Source organism: Pituophis catenifer, unplaced genomic scaffold, assembly GCF_029215685.1.
Source record: "Pituophis catenifer annectens isolate HBS135680 unplaced genomic scaffold, rPitCat1.0.hap2 SCAF_2, whole genome shotgun sequence".
NCBI classification, from domain to species: Eukaryota; Metazoa; Chordata; class Lepidosauria; order Squamata; family Colubridae; genus Pituophis; species Pituophis catenifer.
This window is the reverse complement of record NW_027256882.1, coordinates 83,504,441-83,525,701: the sequence shown is the minus strand read 5'-3', so window position 1 is coordinate 83,525,701 and position 21,261 is coordinate 83,504,441. Positions and strand designations below refer to the sequence as shown.

Here is a 21,261-nt window from a genome sequence, read left to right as displayed (position 1 = left end):
GAAGGATTCGATTTACAACGAGGATGGCACGCATTTCTATGGGAGGGCACCGATAAACAACATGGATATTTCCAGAGGCATATTCTTAGACAAGCATTATATCAGACATGGCAGGGCATTAAAAAAAAACACTACAATAAAATTCCGGAATGGTTATCGACCATGGAATCTCAGATCTACCCAAACGCCATGGATATCACCAAAATGAAAACCTATAAAGAATTGCTAAACAACCAAGGGGAACTAAGAACAAGAGAAGAATTGAAGGAGATGGGTACAGACATTGACTGGTGGCCATACTTACAAATAAAATCAAGGTATAAGAAAGATTCGGCTCAATTTGGATTCCAGAAAGGCCAATACGAACTAGATAAAATTTTACAAGGATCACAGGACAAATTGATAAAAAAAGTTTATAATTATTTATGAGGGTATAAATTAGAAGAGGTGGTCAAAGAAAACATGATAATTTGGGCAAAGAATTTTGGCTATAATATTGAATTGGACAAATGGGAAAAATTATGGACAATAAATTACAAATTAACAATGTCTGTACCCTATAAAGAAAATCTGCACAAAATGTTTTATAGGTGGCATCTCCCACTGGCCAGACTGGCAAGAATGTTCCCCAACACCTCCCCAACATGCTGGAAATGCAGACTACATAAAGGAACCTACTATCACATGTGGTGGACCTGCCCAAAGGCAAAACAATACTGGCAAATGATTAGAACACAAATAGAAGAAATAGCACAACAAAGAATAGAAATGAAGCCAGAAACCTTTCTATTAGGTATAATAAATGGACAATACAAAAAGGAAATAAAGTATTTAATCATTCATATAATAACAGCAGTACGAATAATTTTTGCACAAAATTGGAAGAGTAATGACATACCAACAGAAGATAGAGTAATTAGTAAAATCATGGAATGTGCAGAAATGGACAGACTCACAAAGGAATTACAAGAAACAGAGGAACATGACTATTATTTAGTATGGGAGAAGTGGTACATTTGGTTAGAAGATAGAAAAGGAAAAAAGATTAGGAAGTGACTGGAACGACCTAATATAGGGATAGAAACACAAACCACTAATGCAGGTTAACAATGAACCACAAAGATAGATTTAAGAGAATAGACCAAAACGCGGAGGAGTCAAAAGCACAAATAAGAGCATAGATTACAGTTGCAACAACTTTGATAAGATGTATATTGAATTTTTGTCTACCTGTTGTATGTTTTGTTGTTACTTGTTTTGTTTGTATTTTTAAATAAATAAAATTTATATAAAAAATAAATAAATCCTAAACCTGGACTAAGAGAAACAAGTATTAGGTTTGCATACCTTGCTATGCTTCAACAAGCCATATTATGACAACACAATGATCTAGTTCATAGAACCTGCTGAACCACGCCCACTCAGACATCTTTTGTGAAACAAGCCTAGAAATCCTGGTCTCTAGCACGACCTTCTGAAGTACCACCTTAGCCAAAGGGCTCAAGGCCTGCACACCATAAGAAAGCCAAAAGCTGCCCAAGCCCTCTTGGATCATTGCATTCTCCTCTGGAACAATAACGAGGTCCACAGCAATGTTTATAAATACATCACGTCTAAGCTTTCACATTTAATATTACGTTTCCTGTCTATGGAAAGCAAGCTGCTTCATTAGGGTCAATTGGCCATTTCCATCCTATGGGAACCTTAGCTTATGTATCTCCAATATTTGGATGCCTCCAAACCCTAAGTAATGAACAGAACACAGATAATTTAACATGAAGGTTCCTTCCAGAATGGTGCAAAGAAAGCATTGAAGGCTGTACTCTCTTCAGACTAATATTAATTCAAATCTACCATTTGGGAATAAGTAAAGTATCTCTTCATACTTCTTTGTTCTATGGCTTACTTGAAAGTCTCTTCAAAGCTTGGCTATGAATAAAAACTGAAAGAAGTATGAGGAGAGCTAACACAGTACTGACCTTTTAGCCACGGGATTCCCTACATTCTTGGGCAGCAGAATTTAATTTGTACTTAAATTGTCTCCTTCACATCAAACCCTAAGGAATCTTCTTGGTAAGTGACTAATATCTAGCATGTTTTTCTTAGAAATTTCACAGAAATAAATCAACTCAGAATAAATATAGATCACCAAGCAACTGCAAAGTTGTATGTGTGCAGGAGAGAGAGCGAGAGCAAGAGAGGGTAAATGTTGAGATATGTTAATTGCCTAGTTAGAGGTGGCTATTTTTAATACCATAACTCTGCTAAGTGCTTCATTTGCGACAGAAATGTTTGCTTGATATATCAGCTCAAATGCTGAGCCAGACAGTCCCTGTGCTATCTTTTCAACAGACAGACCTGTTCCTTGCTTGTTTTGATGTTTTCTTCCTGCTAGAGAGGAGGAGGATAATTACAATTGCACGTTGGCCTATTCTGTATCCTAACACAGTTTTTCATATGAGTAAGTCTCTTTCTCTCGTATCATAAACTAATTAGAAATATGTCTAAAAATATACCCGATGAAGCTTTGGAATGTGCGAGGCTTATGACTCCCATTTTGCTCCCTTCACTCAGGCAAAAAAGAGCCCTTTTTAAAACCCTATCTTCTTGGGCACACTAGCAGACTGCATGCCTTGCGCCTCTGAAGCAAAGAAGATGCTTACCTGCCCGAGTGAGTGTCTTGTAAATGGGACACAGATACATCCCTGTGGTCGGAGACTTGCGGTTGGGGATAGGAACTAACCAAAGGACAGCCATCTCTGTGTATAGTTCCTTAGGCTTGGATTCCATTAGCTCAAAGAACGTAGGGTCCCATCGAGCCCCTTCTAGAAATAAGCCATGGATGTAACATCCCACATCAGGACGCTCAGTTAGTTCACTTGCAGACTCCGTCAGTACCTGAATTGGGAAGATAAAAAAGCACTTGTAGTTTATATTTTTAACACCTGCATTTTGAGCGATATGTGAATAGGTTCTTTGGGTGGTTTTTGATGGCTTCACTGACCTTGAAGTCAAAAGAGATGGTGTCTATAGATATCACGGACTTTCTAGCGAAGTTCTGTAATGTTCCTGTTAAAAAAGCTTGTGGGAAGAAGAAGCCGCTTATCCAGAAAACTGGTGGTATTCCTTTCGCAATCCATTTATGCAAGAAGTCAATGCGAAGAAGCAGGTCGTTCACCCAGGAGGCCAAGGGCTTCAGAGACGGATATGCCTATGGCAATGCAAAGCACTTTTTCAATAAATTGACCTTTAAGCAAGTGTGTTTCTCTCTCAATAGTTGAACATTTGCGTTTATGAGACAAGCAATAAAAATAACTCTTGAAGCGACTTTTATCAAAATTGTTCTGCCTTGGTTTGTGCATGATAAATAGTTTGATTTTGTGCTCCTTTAAAGTATCCGATCAGCCACCACAGCTGGAGACTGGAATGAGAACATTTTTATAGGATGACTTCATGAATACAGAAATTGCTGTACCTATGAAAACACTGCTTAGTATTTACCTTATTCTTCCACATCTCTGGGACAGTGTTGTTGTACAGGCTGTTGGACATCAATTCCAGCTGGGAAGACATTACTACTAAGCCTTTAAGAGCTTTGAGCAGGTCTTTTAGACTTTGTGCAATTACTTGTAGCAAACGATTGTATCTGTTCAACAGCAAAAAAATTTCAAAGCAAATTAATCTATTAATGTTAACTCCTAATGTATTTCATTGAAATTCTATGCATTTTCACATTCTTTTAAGATTCTCCGAACTTTTGCATAACTGTCACTGAATCAGAGCTACATGTAGGTCTTTATATATCAGGACACACAATAAGATCTGACAGCATTCAGTTGCAAAGATATGCAACTGTCCAGAGATGACAAAGGGATAGAAAACAAGTTTCAATCTATAGGTTCAGTATCAATTAACTACAATACTGTGGTGCTTCGTAAGAGTTATACATTATGGGGAATATCGGGTCTCAGATCAGACTGTTGATTATGGCTACAGAAAATATTCCCTCCATACAATGGATCAATTCATAAAAATAGTCTGATTGTGGAAATTGTTCCAACTTATACTGCAATTTTCACTATCATCACTGTTTTTCTACTGTCTCAGATAACCACTGAGTGAATATTTTGTATAGGCAACAGAAGGGATTTTTTCTTTCTTGAGTATCGAGTTCCATGGCATGGGAACCAGGGGGAGCATCAGGGATGGCAACAGCAGCTCTACTACTTTTCCATATGCCTGGACACTCGAAAGGTGGAACCATGCTTTTTTCATTCTGAGGAAAGTGGAGAAAGCCTGCAGACAGCAGTCAGAAATGGTGTGAAGACCGCGTTCTTATCTCATTAAGTGCCTACAGAGCTATTGTACCCATTTTCCTGTCTCTGATATCTACACCTTATTTCCAGGTTCTGATGAGGGAGATTCAACCTAGAAATAAGGAGGGATTTTCTGACAGTAAGAATAGTTAATTAATGGAACAGCTTGCCTCCTGGAGTTATGTGTGCTCCATCACTGGAAGTTTTCAAGAAAAGATTGGACAACCATTTATCCAGGATGATATAAGGATTCTTGCCTTGGGTAGTGGGTTGGACTAGAAGTCCTTTGAAGCCCTTTCCAACCCTATAATTCTATGATTCCTCTAGTAGTTTTAATTGACAATTTTATCAAAATGCAGAAAGCTCAATGAATGCATGGACTGTACCTGATCACCTCTTGTGTCAGAACAGTGTTCATAGATTCCTCATACAACACAGGATATTTCAACAACACTTCATGCAAGTCAATGGGCTGAGGTACTTTCTGCAATATGTCATTTGAGGTCTCCTCTACAATCTAGACAAAAGACAAAATTGTGGCAGAAAATGTCAGAGGAATCTCAGTGTTGGATGTCAGGATGACAGGAACAGTTTTCCTCAAAAGGAAATGAGATTATCTAGATTACATTCAGAATTGCAACTGGGCTTTAGAGTCATGTAACCTATTCCTCTGTTTCCTCCTTCAGTAACAATGAATTGATTTCTAAAATTTGAACCTAGAATGTGTATAGGTTCTTAAATTCTTAACCTAGAATTTGTATAGGTCCTTGTATAGCAGGAGTGCCTAAATCCGGCCCGTGGGGCCTGCCTGGGATATCAAAGGACCAGCCTGCGGTGCCTCTGTTGGCTAAAATGGGCCATGTGCGCCCCCCCCCCCCGCGGGGCCCGTTTTCGGCTGGCAGAGTGCTGCAGGAGGCCATGGAGGGTGAAAATGAGGCGTGTGTGTGTGTGTGTGTGTGTGTGTGTGTGTGTGCGGCCCTCCCACCCCTCATTTTGGCCAGTATAGTGCTGCAGGAGGCAGTTCAGGCCAAAAATGGGGCAGAGGGGGCAATGCGGGGCCCCGTTTTGGCCGGCAGAGTGCTGCAGGAGGTGTCTGTCCTGTCTCCTCTCCATTCCCCCCCCCCCCCCCGCAGGCCCATGGAGAACAGTAATGCTGATCCAGGCCTTGAAGAAATCTAGTTTGACACCCCTGTTGTATAGGGATCCTATGACCAGTATTTTGTGAAGAAAACCCAATAGATCAGGGACTGCATTTCAAAGAAACAGTAAATATTGAACACTGAAAAATTATGCAAGTCATGTTAAATAATTTCATTGCACAATTCTTCAGTCATGTCCAACAGCTGTGTCTGTCTTACACCTCAGCTATCTGTCATTGGAAGCAACATTTTGCTAAACTCTGGCTTCTGGCACTACTACTCATGTATGGCCATTTACTTGTCAGCCCTTTCTTCTCAGCCATAAGAGTGGTAAGAAACAAGTTTACAAACCTCCTCCCTGCTTTGTCCTCCTGCAGCTGAAGTCTTTGGCTGAAGCTGGATAATTGCAGCAAGCAGTGCGTAGGTCTCATTCTGAGCAAAGGTGATGTTGGCATTGTCATGCAATCCAAAGATTTCAGGCATATCATTAAGGGGAAGGGTCTTGATGTACTGGATGTATCCCTTGGGGGACGGGGGGAGGGGACGATGACAAGTCAAGATGGAAGGACAAGGATGAATATTTTTTAATAGACAAGACAGAAATGAAATAAGCTGCTCAGTAAGTGTGATAGTGTGTATTTCAGGCACAGCTAATGAACCATGATGCGCACCTGACTATGACATGAAGACACATGGTTAGGTTGGTCACCCTAGTTTTTAATTAAAATTTATACATTGGAAGAAGCTTCCAAATACCATAGTGGGAATTTAACCAATTGACAGACAAAAGTTTTTGGAGTCTATAATTCAAATTTAAAAGAAGTCTACATAGTCTACATTTTTACTGCATCGTAAAAAAAAGCTTTGCTCCAATTCAGCTGGACTCCTAGGATTTTTACAAACATCCATATAGATTCCCTTGGCAACCACATGGAAGGGGATTCTCAGTAGTTTTCAAGTATAATTGGGATCTGACCCTTTTTAGTCATTTGGGCTTAGACAAGGTCAGTTTGTCTATTTTTTTTTCTTTAACTTACATTGAGGTCATAAGAGGTATTTATCTGCTTGTAGATACCAGATTCAGAGTAAGAAAACTCTGAATTTAGAACACTTGGATTATAGAAATCTTCCAGAATGTTCATAATGCAGCGCCTGTCCCAATCATCAGTCACTCTGCCTCCATAATTGATTTCACCAGCAGTGTACTTCAAAACCTGCAAAGCATCAGAGCGCAGAAAGCATTGATTGTAGTTACAGCTAATATTGTCAAACAAAAGTCTCATCAGTTAACAATAAAATTCAATATACAGCAAATCAGCAGACCCTTTTTTTTTTTTCTAGGCAGGTCTTACCAAATGAATCTCTATATTTTGAAATAAAACCAATACTATTTACAAAGTTAAAGCATCATAATATACATATGTGCAGGTCAACTTACTCTGCTGCATATTTCCTATACCTAGGACCTCTTCCAAAAAGAAAAATATGCCAGCCAGATTCCCACAATGCCGAATTCCAGTTGAAAACCCAGAAGTCTCTTGCACCGCCTGGTCGATTTCCTCAAATCACAACCAAATATCTCAAACACTACTGTACCTCCATCATGTTATTAAGCAAAGATTATTTGTTCTTTTCAGAAATGGTTTTAGCAGCTATTAGCCTGACTTTATAGCATTCATAATTATAATTATAGCCATTTCAAAGCAACCAACTCTAAATTAAAGAGTTCTTGCATTTTCCAAGGTCTGGTTCTCTAATCTCTGCTAAGGCTATCTGTGGTACTTCCTTAGTACAATGGTTGCAATATTGGCAGAAGTTTTTTAAAAAATGCTACTTTTCTTAATTTCCCCAAGCTATCCATTTTATTGCACTATTTTATTTATTTGTTTATTTTTTACAAATTCACTGAGGCACCATTTAATCATTTTTGCTATCTTTTGAGGTAGAAAGAAAAGCATTATTCCATTAGGTAGGGAATAGCATCTGCATTCCGTATACAATTTTATTGAATCATTTCTTGATTTTATTAGCTCGAAGTGCTACAAACCAAACATTTTAAGTAAGATAAATAAAAAATAATATATAGCTAAACAAGTTACATTTCAGCAAAAGATCGAGCTGGATTCAGAAATAGGACAAACCTCTCGCTTCGTAAATTCTCATGCTTATGCTTCATTTCACCCTTTGCAAGCCTAGGAAGCCTACCTTGTAAGGGATTTCTTCATATTCATCCAGAAACATTTTCAGCTGGCTGATGCAAATGCGTAGATCTCCATCGGTGAATTCATACGGAATATTGAAACCCAGTGGCCCAAACTTTCTCCTTTCTAGTGCATTGCCATGGAACAGGCAAAGAGAAAGGAGCAAGGATTTGAATTCAGTAACCTGCAAAACACAACATCTAAAATGTTATGGTGCATGCATGTGAGTGTGTCTGTTGGGGTTTTTTAGTTCCTATTTCAGACTTTGTAGAATGAAAGGGTAAATGTCCAAAGGAATATACTTCCATGAGGACAAACTATTGACAAAGGAGAAATAGGGAAATAATAATGAATGGTTCAAATGAGAACAGGACCAAGAATTCCTCTGTATCCTATGTATTACTTCCACAATAGCAGATGTAAAGAAGACTGAACCTGTTCTGGACAAACCAAAGTTGTCAAACTTTGGGGTTTTTTTGGGGAGGGGGAAGAGGAGTCTAGGGGTAGGGAAGGGTAGGATTCCTTACTTTGATGCAGGAGTTCAAGAAGTCATTGCTCAGGCTACTATAAGACTTCAGCAGGTTAGCTTTAACTCCTCGAGGGGGCTCAATGGTCATCTTGGATCCATTCTGGAGGATGGACACTGGAAACTTGTTACTTGGCAAACTGGTCAGCCAAAGTCGGAAATCTCGGTGTACCTGAACCAGAAAAATGGATGCAGGACATCAGTAATCTGAAGCCAAGCTTTTAGAAAGTAATTTTTCTACTGGAATCCAGTTTCTCTCTTATCAGAAAAGTTCTTGTTGAATAGACATACGCTTCTCTTTGGCGGGGAATAAAATAAGATATTTATCCTAAATAATTTATCCCATTTTAGAAAGCATGGAAAGATCTAAAAAAAAAAAAAAAGATTGAGATAGTTTTCCTATCCTTCTAGGGATAGGTCTGGATATATTTCATTTTCTTACCGAAAATATACACTGAGTTAGCAACCAATGATTGAAGAAGAATTGAATATTTACTAACACTGTCCAACCTTTGGAAGAAAACGGTTTTCATTCTAGGTGCAAGAAATGTAAAATCAGAGTTTCTATGCCTAGTTCAGCAATAAGCAATCTTTCTACACTAGGCAAATGCAAGAGATAATGGAGTAGAGATTTCTGTTTCTTTCTCGGTAATAATGTCTGTTTAAATTGTCAAATTTCTCTTATCCCTGCAAAAAAGCTGTCACAAATTTTGCCATCAAATTAAAGTCTGGGGGAGGACAGCAGGGAGCACAGCACAAGTATTTGCAGCCCACCCCTACAGCCTAGACGTGGTGGGCACAATCTTCCCAAATGAGAGGAAATTTATTTTCAGTGCTAAATTCATTGAATAAATGAGTTGGAAGGGACCTTGGAGGTCTTCTAGTCTAACCCCCTGCCCAGGCAGGAAACCCTACACCACTACAGAGAAATGGTTATTCAATATCTTCTTAAAAACTTCCGTAGGCAAGTTGTTCCACTGATTAATTGTTCTAACTGTCAGGAAATTTCTCCTTAGTTTTAAGTTGCTTCTCTCCTAAATTATTAAAGAGAGACGGTTTAATTCCATATGCATCTCACCTTATCAGGGTTAATGCCTTCAATGAGTCTCTCCAAAGAAGGCATCCAGCTTGGAGCCAAGTGGCAATTTTGAAAGAAGACCCACTTCCCACGCTCCATAGCACTGCGCATCATGGCTTCTGCTCGTGGTCCCTAAATAACGACATAGAAACTGACATCTGAACAAAGCACATGGCTTCCCTGTGCCTTACACATCGTGACTCACTCCTTCAACATTGGAAGAATAAGCGCATGGTCCCAACTAGTCAATGGTTTGCAAAGTTACCTTCCTTTTTGGTCCCCCCCCCCGCCTTTCTTTACAATTTTAAGTATAGTTTATTTTTACCCTTCGGCTTTTTACTGATTTAATTAATATAAACATAAAAAGAATTTTAAAAAATAAATGACGTGGAATATTATATCATCAGGTACAATTCGAGGGGCAAGCTTATTCTCCAAATTTATGATTAGGAGTAGAGAATTCAACAAGAGGGGCTTCTTAGCTTTCAAAGATTTAGTGCGGCTGCAGTAATTAGAAAGGAAAAAAAAGGCATGAAGTGTTGGCTAAAGAAAACTAAAATAGTTTTAGTCCAGGCACTAAATAGAACTGAAACCTACCAGTAGACAGTGTGGTATTTTATAAGATTTTTGATGCCTAATCGCTTCAGAATAATAATAACAAACTGTCCTCTTATTCTAAATTAAGCTGTGGTATCAGAGAATGCTTAGTTATACATCAATATCGTAAGCTATTTTTGGAGAATGTATGAAACTGGCCTGAACTACAGCAAAAGTACAGGTGGTCCTCGACTTATGACAGTTCATTTAGTGAGTGTTCAAGGTTACAGCGGCACTGAAGAAAGTGCCTTGTGACTGTTTTTCACACTTATGACTGTTGCAGCATCCCCATGGTCATGTGATTAAAATTCACGCTTGGCAATTGACACATATTTATGACATTTGCAGTGTCCCAGGTCATGTGATGCCAAGGTGGCGCAGTGATTAGAGTGCAGCACTGCAGGGATACTTCAGCTGACTGCTAGCTGCCGTTCAGCAGATCGAATTTCACCAGCTCAAAGTTGACTCAGCCTTCCATCCTTCCGAGATCAATAAAATGAGGACCCAGATTGTTGGGGGCAATATGTTGACTCTGTAAAACCGCTTAGAGAGGGCTGTAAAAGCACTATGAAGCGGCATATAAGTCTAAGTGCTATTGCTATTGCTATCCTCTTTTGAGACCTTCTGACAAGCAAAGTAAATGGGGAAGCCAGATTCATTTAACAATTGTGTGAATAACTTAACACTTGCAACGATTCACTTGACAACTGTGTCAAAAAGTTGGTGAAATGGGACAAAATTCACTTAACAACTGTCTCACTTAACAACAGAAATGTTGGGCTCAATTGTGGTCATAAGTCGAGGACTATCTGTAAAATGTCAGTACATAGTGCTCTTGAATGCTGGAGAAAGAAATGGGTTCAAGTATCACTTGGCTCAGAGTCTCTTTGACACCCAAAGAATCACTGGTGCCTCTGAGCATGCCTGTAGCTTATATGCCAGTTAGTAACATGATTGTGGCAGGAGTATACTTTACAGTATATAGCCTTTCAGAGGATGAACATAACATGGTCTGGACCTGTAAATTTGCTTGAAAGGGTAAGCACTTCTGTGTGAGCTCTTACTTGTCCCTGTCCAAGAGAAATTGCTGAGAGTTTCTTGGAAAACTTCATTTCTTCAGCAAATTTATAAAGATCAGCAGCTGGGTCTGTGCCTGGAGAGAGGACGAATATCAACGGGGTGGTAGAAGTAGACTCTTTAAAGACCACCGAAAGGTTTGCAGTCTGAAATATATATAAAAAAAGAGTGATTTGTTTGCTGTTGCCTAGAACTTCTTCCAATGCTTTCATCTATTGGGAGGACTAAGGCTGGGCAAGGAAAGAGAAACACAGGACCAGAACAGGAGGTCTTGTCAACCAAAATTTCGGTCACCTCTACTGCTCAGCCTCTGCGTATATGATTAAGCACCGTTAGCTACCTGTGGTTCAATAAAGCTCTGGCCCAAGTTAGCAGCCACAAAGTCCTGCATCGCATTGGTGACTTTGTCCCCACGCAGACAGCGCAGGACTAACAGCTTTTGAAAAGAATCCAGCTGGCTGTCCCATATGCCTGGCAGAGGCTCCCTGCAAAAAATAGAAGGGGTTACATTAGGTCTAGACTTAAGACTAAAGACAAGGGTTGACAATTGGATGACATTTCTCAAGTACTTCTCTGAGCATAATTGCTATCAAAAATGGGTTTTAATTAAGAGTAACCACTGCATATGCAGCTATGTGCTAGCCTACTATGGCTGATCTCAGAAGGTTTAGCAGGATCAGACCTGATTAAGGGACTATCAGAGAATCTCACATTGTATATTAGATTGGAAAATTGAAATTCTACTCTGGAAGACATGGTAACAAAACACATTCATACTGTTGTCAGAAAAATCCATAGACATGTCTTTGAAGTCAAGAGAACTCATACTTGACTCAAATGGTACCTTAGTTAAATGACCGTGTGACTAGCAAATATAACAAATCTGGAGATTGAAAGTAAAACTACCTGTGAGGTTCAGCACTGTCAAAAATTGTGCGAAACCCAGACAGGTTTGCCACAAAGTCATCTGCAAATGTGGAGAAATTGTGCAAGTTGGTTAACGCCAGGATATCATTCCATGCTCTTTCATATAGCCAGGCAGGAGCTGGATTATCTCGCATGATCTTGATAGTGCCACCAGATATAAGGTAACGCCATTCCTCCTGTGTGTTGAAATTAGAAAAAGATATAGAGTTTTGTTTGTGTGTGAATGTTTGTCATGAGTGACAATTATTTATTATACTCATATTTGGTCTTTGCATTCACCTCTGTGTATAAATTATATGGAGATGTTCTCTTCTTGATCCTATAAATCTAAAGGTTTAGAAAACTTTTTATAGAGCACATTATACTCTGTATGATTAGTAGAAACTATTATTTCTTGATCAGTTATTAATGCATATACACATTCCTTCTATTCTAGCCTGCAATTCTATTAAAGACTTAATTCTTGGTAGCTGGGCTCAAGCTCAGAATGCCATTTGTGAAGGAGATCTGTCTTATTTTCTCACTAATATTCTTCCAGAAGGTTCCAGTTTATAATCTGATTTACTATTTATATCAACTGATGTTTTTTCATATGTTAAATATCTTAGACTGCTGTTCTTTTGTTCAGATGCATTTTACAGCCATATATAAGCCCTTAACAGAAGATGTCACTATTCTTACCATGTCTATTTTGCCTTCATTCATCATGATCCGGATGCACACCAGGAATGCAAACATGAGCTTGTGTTTCTCAAAGAGGCTGCGACAAACATTGCTATAAAGGCTAAAGGTGAGGTACTTATTGATATTTGCAATCCGCTTCTTCAACGTATCTGAAAGCAGTAATTCACAAAAGAATGCTGAAAATGATGCAGACTTAAAGGAAAGCCTTAAGAGAGATTATTATCCAAAAAAGGTCAATGCAAGCAACAGTGTTCTTTGAAATTTTGCCTCATTCTTATGGTCATTCAAAAACTCTTTGTGAGAAAAGCTCATACTGCTGAAGATGCCAAACTTTTTAAAAGAATCCATTCATCTGGAATTTTAATCATAGGGCAGTGGTGGGATTCAAGTAATTTAACAACCGGTTCTCTGCCCTAATGATTTCTTCCAACAATCAGTTTTCCAAACTGCTCAGCAAGTTAACAACTGAAGTGGTGCGAACTGGCTGAATCCCACCAATGTCATAGGAGTAGCTTTTAGAATAGTGAGGACAAAAAATAGCATGTGAACATACACCGTAAACACCCATGTTGACACAGTACACATTTTGCAGACAATGCTGCCATCACCATTGCTTCTGATACCTTAATATTTGTAATATTTCAATGGAGGCAGAAGAGCGAACAGACATATAGCGCATTCAGAAGGTATTCAGAACCCCTTCACTTTTGTCAATTTTGTTATGCTGCAGTCTGATTCTACAGTTGTCGAAATTAATTTTTTTTCTCATTAGTCTCAGTACCTCGTAATGGCAAAGTGAAAACAGAATTTTAGAAATGTCTGTAAATTTATTAAAAAGAAAAAATCGAAATATCACATTGGCATATGTATTCAGACTCTTCACTCAATACTTTGTTGAAGCATCTTTGACAACAGTTACAGTCTCTAGTCTTTTTGCGTATGACGCAACAAGTTCTGCACACCTGGATTAGGGGATTTTCTGCCATTCTTCCTTGCAAAGCGTCTCAAGCTCAGTCAGGCTGGATGGCAGCCATCAGTGGACAACCATTTTCAGGTCCCTCCAGAGATTTTCAATAGGGTTCAAGTCAGGGCTCTGGCTGGGCCACTCTAGGACGTTGGCTGTGTACTTCGTTGTCATGTTGGAAAGTGAACCTTCAGCCCAGTTGAGGTCCTGAGCTCTGTGGAACAGGTTTTCATTGAAGATATCCCTGTACTTTGCTCCATTCAGCTTTCCCTCAACCCTGATCAGACTCCCAGCCCCCCACAGCAGGATGCTGCCACCACCAAGCTTCACTGTTGGGATGGTATTGGGCAAGTGATGAGCGGTGTTCGGTTTCATCCAGACATAACATTTAGAATTAAGGCCAAACAGTTCAATCTTGGCATCATCAGACCAGAGAATCTTGTTCCTCACAGTCTGAGAGTCCTTTAAGGGGCTTTTTTTGCAAACTCCAAGTGGGCTTTCATGTGTTTTGCACTGAGGAGAGGATTTCATCTACCCATTCTGCCATAAAGCCCAGATCAATGGAGGACTGCAGTGATGGTTGCTCTTCTGGAACTCTGTCTCATTGCCACACAGAATTTCTGAAGCTCAGTCAGAGTGACCATCGGGTTCTTGGTCACCTCTCTTACTAAGGCCCTTCTTCCCTGATCAGTTTGACCAGGCGACCAGCTCTTGGAAGAGTCCTGGTTGTGCCAAACTTTTTCCATTTGAGAATTATGGAGGCCACTGTGCATTTAGGAATCTTCAGTGCAGCAGAAATTTTATTGTAGCCTTCCTCAGATCTGTGCCTTGCAATAATCCTGTCTCTGAGCTGTGCAGGCAGTTCCTTTGTCTTCATGGCTTTTGCTCTGCTACAATATGCATTTTCAGCTGTGAGGCCTTCAATAGAGAGGTGTGTGCTTTTCCAAATCATGTCCAATCAATTTAATTTACCACAGGAGGACTCCAATCAAGGTACAGAAACATGTCAGCAACGATCAAGAGAAATAGGAGGCGCCAGAGCTAAATTTCACATATTGTTGCAAAGGGCCTGAATACTTATGCCAATGTGATATTTCAGTTTTTTTCTTTTTAATAAATTTACAGACATTTCTAAAATTCTGTTTTCATTTTGTCATTATGTGGTACTGAGTGTAGATTAATGAAAAAAATGAATTTCAACAACTGTAGAATCAGGCTGCAGCACAACAAAATTGACCAAAGTGCAGAGGTTCTGAATACTTTCTGAATGCACTTATGTGAATATTCTTATGTACTGCATAAATTGTCATTCAGACCATGCAAAGACCTACACTGTCCTGTATATATAAAATGTGTCTCCCTTTGCTGATCTTCAGTGAGAGAGCAAGAAGTTCTGGATGGGAAAGGATAGATATTATATACGAGTAAATCATTTAAAATACCTGCTCTCTCCGAGTTTGAAATTCCTGTTAGAAATATATTGAGGAACCACTCCAATGAATATTGGTACATGGGATCAACATTGGACAGGTCTGAGACACAGAAGAAAAGGATCTGGGTACGGACAGCCACAGGGACATACTCCAGCCGAGTGATATCAATATCTTTCTCGGTCTGTTCAGCTGCCTTTACTTTGGCCTGTAGGAGATTAAAAGACAAAAGAAAATGCAAATTTATCTTAAGTCAAAAGAAGCAAGTGATTGAGACAGAAACCTCAATAAGCACCTGAATTTCTCCTGCTTTTAATTTGGATGCTTCCAATACTTTGATGAGCTCCAGGTCATCCACAGGGTTTCCCTCAGAAGAGCTCAGACGGTACAGAATTTGATCTTCAATTTCCTTCAGTTCCTGTTGCATCTTGGCATTGCTGACAATCAGCTGATTCTTAGCTTCTTCTAAGTCAGGCCGTTCTTCAGCTACCACCTGACCTAGCAACTGGTCCTCTAAGCCACTGTAATTAAGTAAGCAAGCAAGTAAGCAGAGCAGGCAAAGAATACAATGTAAATTTTAAAAAGCACATTTTAGTTATCCATTAATGACCACAACAGTTTGATTTGATATTTAATATAGGAGAGAGTAATTTGACATTACCTGGGAGATAGGGTGAAGTTAATCAGGGTAAGCTTTGTTGATAACTCTGGAGTGTAATGGGGATTAGGAAGGTTGGTAGTGATGTACAAGTTGAAATCATCATGATATGGAATCACTGTGTCTCCCAGCTTCAGTACCATGCTACCCTGCTGTTTATAAGTCTATATAAACAGGGAAACATGAAAACATTTCAGGAAAACATGAAAAAGAGAGAAAGTGATGCAGGAGCAATAATATTTAATTTTAATATCATGATTTTCTCCCTTAATGGGGGAGGAATGACACATGTGTTTATAACTGTTATAAAGAAGTTTAATCTGCACTAATTCTTTTATATTTTTCTTAATTTTATTTTCTATATTTTTTTTTACTTTTATCTTTAATTTTTTAATAATAAAAATTAGGATATTAAAAATCTTAATTTTCACAGTGAGCTCTGTCCAACTCATTTAGAGGAGACTGCATGGAAAGTATCATTTGGGATGAGTCAATTTGTGTGGTTGGGGTGGAGATTCATAGTCAAAAGTGAATGCCTGGTTCCCAGCTATTCTGATAAGAGGCAGATTATTGATGATTTGTGCATCTCAATATGAACATCCCATTTTACTCCATTAATACGTTATCTCATTGCAAACTACTCGGTGCAATATTAGCATAAATTAGCTGGCATCTTCCTTTCCTCTGTGTTATAAATGATGGGGAATGGCAAGTGGTAGAGGATTGTTATGAAGAAAAACATCACATAGTGAAAAAAATAAGGAATTCCCTACTGTACAAAACTCAGCTGCAATATGCAATATTCTAGCCTTGATTGGCACACACGCACACACCCAGCAAACTGGCCTTAAAGATGTGAGGGTGGGGACTGGAATGTAGTTTTATACTAATTTTAGCACTACTTTAGACCTGCTTATCCAATGGTGGTTGCTGAGAAACAGCCAATTCCTGATTACCTTATAAAACAGGAGACAGGAGGGAGGAGAGAGAGAAAGAGGGAGGGAGGGAGGGAGGGAGGGAGGGAGAGAGAGAGAGAGAGAGAGAGAGAGGGAGAGAGAGGGAGAGGGAGAGGGAGAGGGAGAGGGAGAGGGAGAGAGTGTCACCTGTTTCAACAGCACAGGTTCAAGAGCTGGATCTAGTTCTTCCCCTACGTTCTCCAAGAGAAATGGCTTCCCAAAACGAATAGCATTCTCCAAGCTGCGTAGGAAATCCCGGTCACTGAGCTTGCATGTATCTAGCCCACTGTCTTTTTCCTGAAAAACAGCAGAGTACAAAGAAACTCAGCAGAGGTGGAATCAGGGAATTGATTTATATGCAAGTGGAAAGGACAAGACATGGATCAAAATGGGTTTGTAGGTGGAGAGAAAGGATCAATGTATTGACGTAAATTTTGATATTGCAAGGAACATAACAAAAAGTATAGTGAATGAAATAAGGGACCATGTTATTGCAAAGTTCTGAAGACTGATTTCAGTGAGATATAAACTAACTGATAAATTATAGCAAATAAAGTAATTATAGTCACTCTGTATATTACTGCTCCTCATCACCATGTTCTTTGAACATGGGTGAAATTGATTTTCCACCTTAGCAATTCTAGAACATGTTTTTGAACCTAGGGAAGTCAAAAAGAAAACTATAAAAATGAAGATAAAAAATAAATATAAATATACTATAAATAATCAGTTGTTCAATTATAGCAGAATATAATTTTCAAGGGTTAGATTTGTCATTTGTAAATTAAACATTTTAAGAGGAAGAAATAACAAGTGTTTATAGGAAGAAGCTTTTAATGTAAGCTAGAAGAACTCCTTTGGTACAAATGAATGTGTTTAATAACATCAACAGGGAAGGTTTACCAAGTTTTTTATCCATTTGTTGGCTTGTCCCTGTGGATCTATAAACAGAGTCCAGCGTTGAGAAAACTGTGTAATCATACCATTTTCCACAGATAAAGTATCATTAGGTAAACCTGCAATCTGCATATGAAGAACATAAAACACATGTTTGCTATGCCTCAAGATAAGCTAAATCTTGTAAAGTACACACATTATGTAAATTAAGTGCTAATGGCAGAGAAATCACAAATATGAATAGAATTTTACATTACGCTGTAATGTTATCCTTTGATTCACTGTAAAGGTTTTATTGACAGAATAACTAAAGATGTCCCTGCACAGCTTTTATTTATAGAGTTGGACAGGTTGTTTCAAACCGAACAACTGAATATGTTCAGTTAAGGTTCAGTTAAGATACTCTCTGGCTGGTCCGTATGAATGACAGGAGCCAGTAGAGCTTCTACAATACAATATATAAAAGGAAAAGGCTTTCCATATTTTCCAGAAATACTGCAATGGTCCATATTACAGGAAGACTGCCATCTTAACTAATCTTAAACTCTTTTGAATATATTGAATACTTTAGGTTTAAGATGGTCCAAATATAATTTATTTCCCTGTTTTGATTTATTCTTGAGCAAGTCCAAGCAAACCATATTGGAGATTTTCTGTACATAAGGATTCATCTGATGTTATCCCAATGTACTGATGCCCAGCTGGCATATTGAAATAATAGTATAGAGCTGCTCAAGGAGGCATCAATTCTAGAAGGTATGGAAATCACAATCCCAAATAACTGGTGGGCACCAACACAAATACTGCTTCTCAGTGTAATTTCTTGAATATTTTCAATCAAGTAGAATATATAAAATTCCTGAAACTTCTTAAAATCTCCCTGAACCTTTCCTTTTGTATGATCACTCTCTAGGATTCACATGCCTTAAAATATGCATAGCAATTCAAAGCTATATGTCAAAACTAGCTGGTATGCATATTAAGATTACCTGCCATGATCGGATTTTCACTGGGTCTCCAAGTGTGGATATCAGATTTGGTTCTTTGGTATGTGGAACGTTATATACCTCCAGTTGGCTTAGCCATTCCTCACAAAGGGATATGCGATATTGACCCTACAAAGGAAAACATTGAACCATTAACATGAAATTACCAGTATGGTTAATTACCTTTTTTTCCAGCTACTTACAGCCAACTCTTGATGTTGAAGGTGAGATTTGATATTAATATGCATACCTGTTTTAGAACATAGTTTCAGTAGGGAATAACTATTTTAGAAAGTTTCATACGAAGATTCCGTTCACAAGCTCCCTTTTGCATTCAGATTTTATTGTAAACTTAAGCTCAACTCTGAATTTAGAGCTCATCAATTTCCAAAGTATGATTAGAAATCACAGTTTGAACTGTGTGTTGCTAACCATAGTTAATTCTAGTATTGCTAACCATAGTTAATTCTAATTTAGATAAATTTAACATCAAGCCTGGATCTAACAACAATATAGGCCTGACAAGGAGAAGAGCAAACCGTGGATTCCCTTTTTTCAATGAAAGGAGGTTATCAATCTATGAAAGATACATGGGTAGCAAGAACAACTTTGTATAATTCTGAAAATGGTGCAGTTGAAGGAGAAAAGTAAGGAGGAAATACTTTGCTCTTAGTGGAGCTGATTATTTATTTATTTATTATTTATTTATTTGTTAAATTTATTTGCCGGCTATCTCACCATGGGACTATAGACCAGGGAGGGGTTGCTGCAAGCAGCTTAAATCCCTGCATTCTGAAAGAGACTTTCTTCATTGCTCCAGGGTAAATCCAAATCCAACTTCATGTTTGGCTCACTCCCTTTGTTTTTATTAGGAGGGAGATCCCCATCATCTCAGCTGACCTCCCAGAGCATGAATTGGGACCTGAAAGCAGTGAGGCTTTGCAGAAGAGTAGGAGGCCATTTTGATTGGAAAGGCTTGCTTTCTGGGAGACTGTAAAAAAGATCTCATCTGTGTCCAAGTGTCTACACTATAATTCTCTTGAAATGTTTGGACAGCAAATATATTGTCCTGGTATACAGCTATAGGAGCAGACTTTATTCAATATCAAGCTCAGATATTGTGGAAAAAAATACATTTTTCTTCCTCACCGTAAATGGTCCAAGATATGCAATGAAGCCAGAGGAAACTAGAACATCGCCTGCAATGTTGTTGATCATATAATCTAGTTTCTGCACTGTTTCCTGCCAACGTATTCTTTCATCAGCCAGACCATTAATTAGCTAAACACAACAGATATACAATGTGTTAGTTTGCTGCTTCCTCAGAACTTCTCCTAGCAGAAAACTCTAATAGGAAATGCAAGAAGGCAACACATGAACTTTAAAAAAAAAAAAATTTAACATGAAACATTAGGCTTGAATCTCACACATATTTAAACTAATAAAATAACTGTAAATTGTGAATAGAAAACCTTTCCTGGCCAGCGTATATTTTGGTGGAAAGAGATAATTTTATTATTTTTTCCAATGTAACAGTTCCAAGGAAAGAGAATTTGTAGGAAGACAATCACGTTATTTAAAACAGTAAAAACGGGATAGAAAATGTGTTAATTCCTAGTGTCCTTCACTAGTGGGCCCTTCTACACTGAACCATTAAGCTGCCCTGCCTTATGCAGATGTTGGCTGGATTCTAAGCTATCACAACTGAATCACAATTCAGGATTGTGATGCTTTGGAATCAGCTTGCCAGTATGCCAACTATCATAACCCCCAGTGGTTCAGAACTTTTCCCATTTATTTATTTATTTATTTATTTATTAAAATTTACATACATACATACATACATACATACATACATACATACATACATACTGTCTGCTCTCTTGTTTTTATAGTTGCTTGTGATAAGAGGGATTACCCCAGTGCCCAAGTAATCCAAATGAGTAGATTTAACATTGCATTTGTCTGGAGATCATTTTTTAAAAAAAACAAAAGCTCCACCATTTCAATCCTGCATTGATGGCCTGTTTAAAAATCAGCTCAGCTTGTGAGATTAATCATAGTTGAATTTAGCTGTAAAAATCAAGCTTGGGTTTCCACAGTGTAACTGAAGCAATCTTTGCACATAAACTGGAAGCTAAAATTTTATTTGACTTAATTTGTTGAGTTTATCTTACTATTTGATTTAAGCTTACTTTGTCAGCTCGGTGCAGTCTCTGTTCACACTGATCACACTTCATCTCTAGTTCCTCTTTTGTGGCTAAAGTGCCTTTGTACTTAGCCTGAAGATGGGCAATTCCATCCTCCACTTCTCGGAGATGTTCCTTGGCTTCATCAAGGATTTTCTGTGTGGCTTGCAGATCTTCTTCAGCTTCCCTCAGGGCTTGCTATGGAAATGGAAATAATTGTGAACACCAAGTAATTGTTCCTGCTTCTCAAACACTGTTTAAGAAGATCCTAAAGCATAGAAGATGGCAGAGCTATCTAGTACGTGATTTTTAAAAAGCACAGCAATAATTCTTACGCGCTTTGGCTCCACAGCTTTTGCCACGAAGTGGTACTTATGCATAGCTCTGACCCACTGGCAGATTGACGTGCAGGCTTTGGAGACTTTAGCTACAACTGCCGGCTGAAATTCTTCACTGTCAATATATGGTTGGATGGACTTGATCACGGTATCTGCAATATTATCCTGAAATGATTTTTTTTTAAAAAAAAATGCTTATGAATGCCGGTAGAAGGAAGATATGAATGCTCAGGAGAAACAGTGCAAGGTTTTATGATAAAAATATGTTAGCTGTATCAGAGGAATCTTAGTTTATTTT

At 38.4% G+C, this 21,261-nt stretch overlaps 1 protein-coding gene across 1 annotated transcript in view; it reads right to left on the bottom strand.

The window, feature by feature from the left end:
- DNAH1 (dynein axonemal heavy chain 1) overlaps window positions 1–21,261 on the bottom strand; it is a 163,992-nt gene that overhangs the window by 3,193 nt on the left and 139,538 nt on the right. The window contains exons 56-77 of the mRNA XM_070933699.1: window positions 20,961–21,128; window positions 20,632–20,823; window positions 19,586–19,717; window positions 18,440–18,565; window positions 17,457–17,576; window positions 16,701–16,850; window positions 15,601–15,761; window positions 15,235–15,460; window positions 14,952–15,147; window positions 12,543–12,694; window positions 11,841–12,037; window positions 11,275–11,419; window positions 10,922–11,080; window positions 9,261–9,392; window positions 8,184–8,354; window positions 7,661–7,840; window positions 6,493–6,669; window positions 5,807–5,977; window positions 4,703–4,833; window positions 3,502–3,646; window positions 3,005–3,211; window positions 2,664–2,898 (exon numbers count right to left, since the gene is read on the bottom strand). Coding sequence (XP_070789800.1) covers window positions 2,664–2,898; window positions 3,005–3,211; window positions 3,502–3,646; window positions 4,703–4,833; window positions 5,807–5,977; window positions 6,493–6,669; window positions 7,661–7,840; window positions 8,184–8,354; window positions 9,261–9,392; window positions 10,922–11,080; window positions 11,275–11,419; window positions 11,841–12,037; window positions 12,543–12,694; window positions 14,952–15,147; window positions 15,235–15,460; window positions 15,601–15,761; window positions 16,701–16,850; window positions 17,457–17,576; window positions 18,440–18,565; window positions 19,586–19,717; window positions 20,632–20,823; window positions 20,961–21,128 — 3,673 coding nt within the window. The remainder of the gene's footprint in view (window positions 1–2,663; window positions 2,899–3,004; window positions 3,212–3,501; window positions 3,647–4,702; window positions 4,834–5,806; window positions 5,978–6,492; window positions 6,670–7,660; window positions 7,841–8,183; window positions 8,355–9,260; window positions 9,393–10,921; window positions 11,081–11,274; window positions 11,420–11,840; window positions 12,038–12,542; window positions 12,695–14,951; window positions 15,148–15,234; window positions 15,461–15,600; window positions 15,762–16,700; window positions 16,851–17,456; window positions 17,577–18,439; window positions 18,566–19,585; window positions 19,718–20,631; window positions 20,824–20,960; window positions 21,129–21,261) is intronic.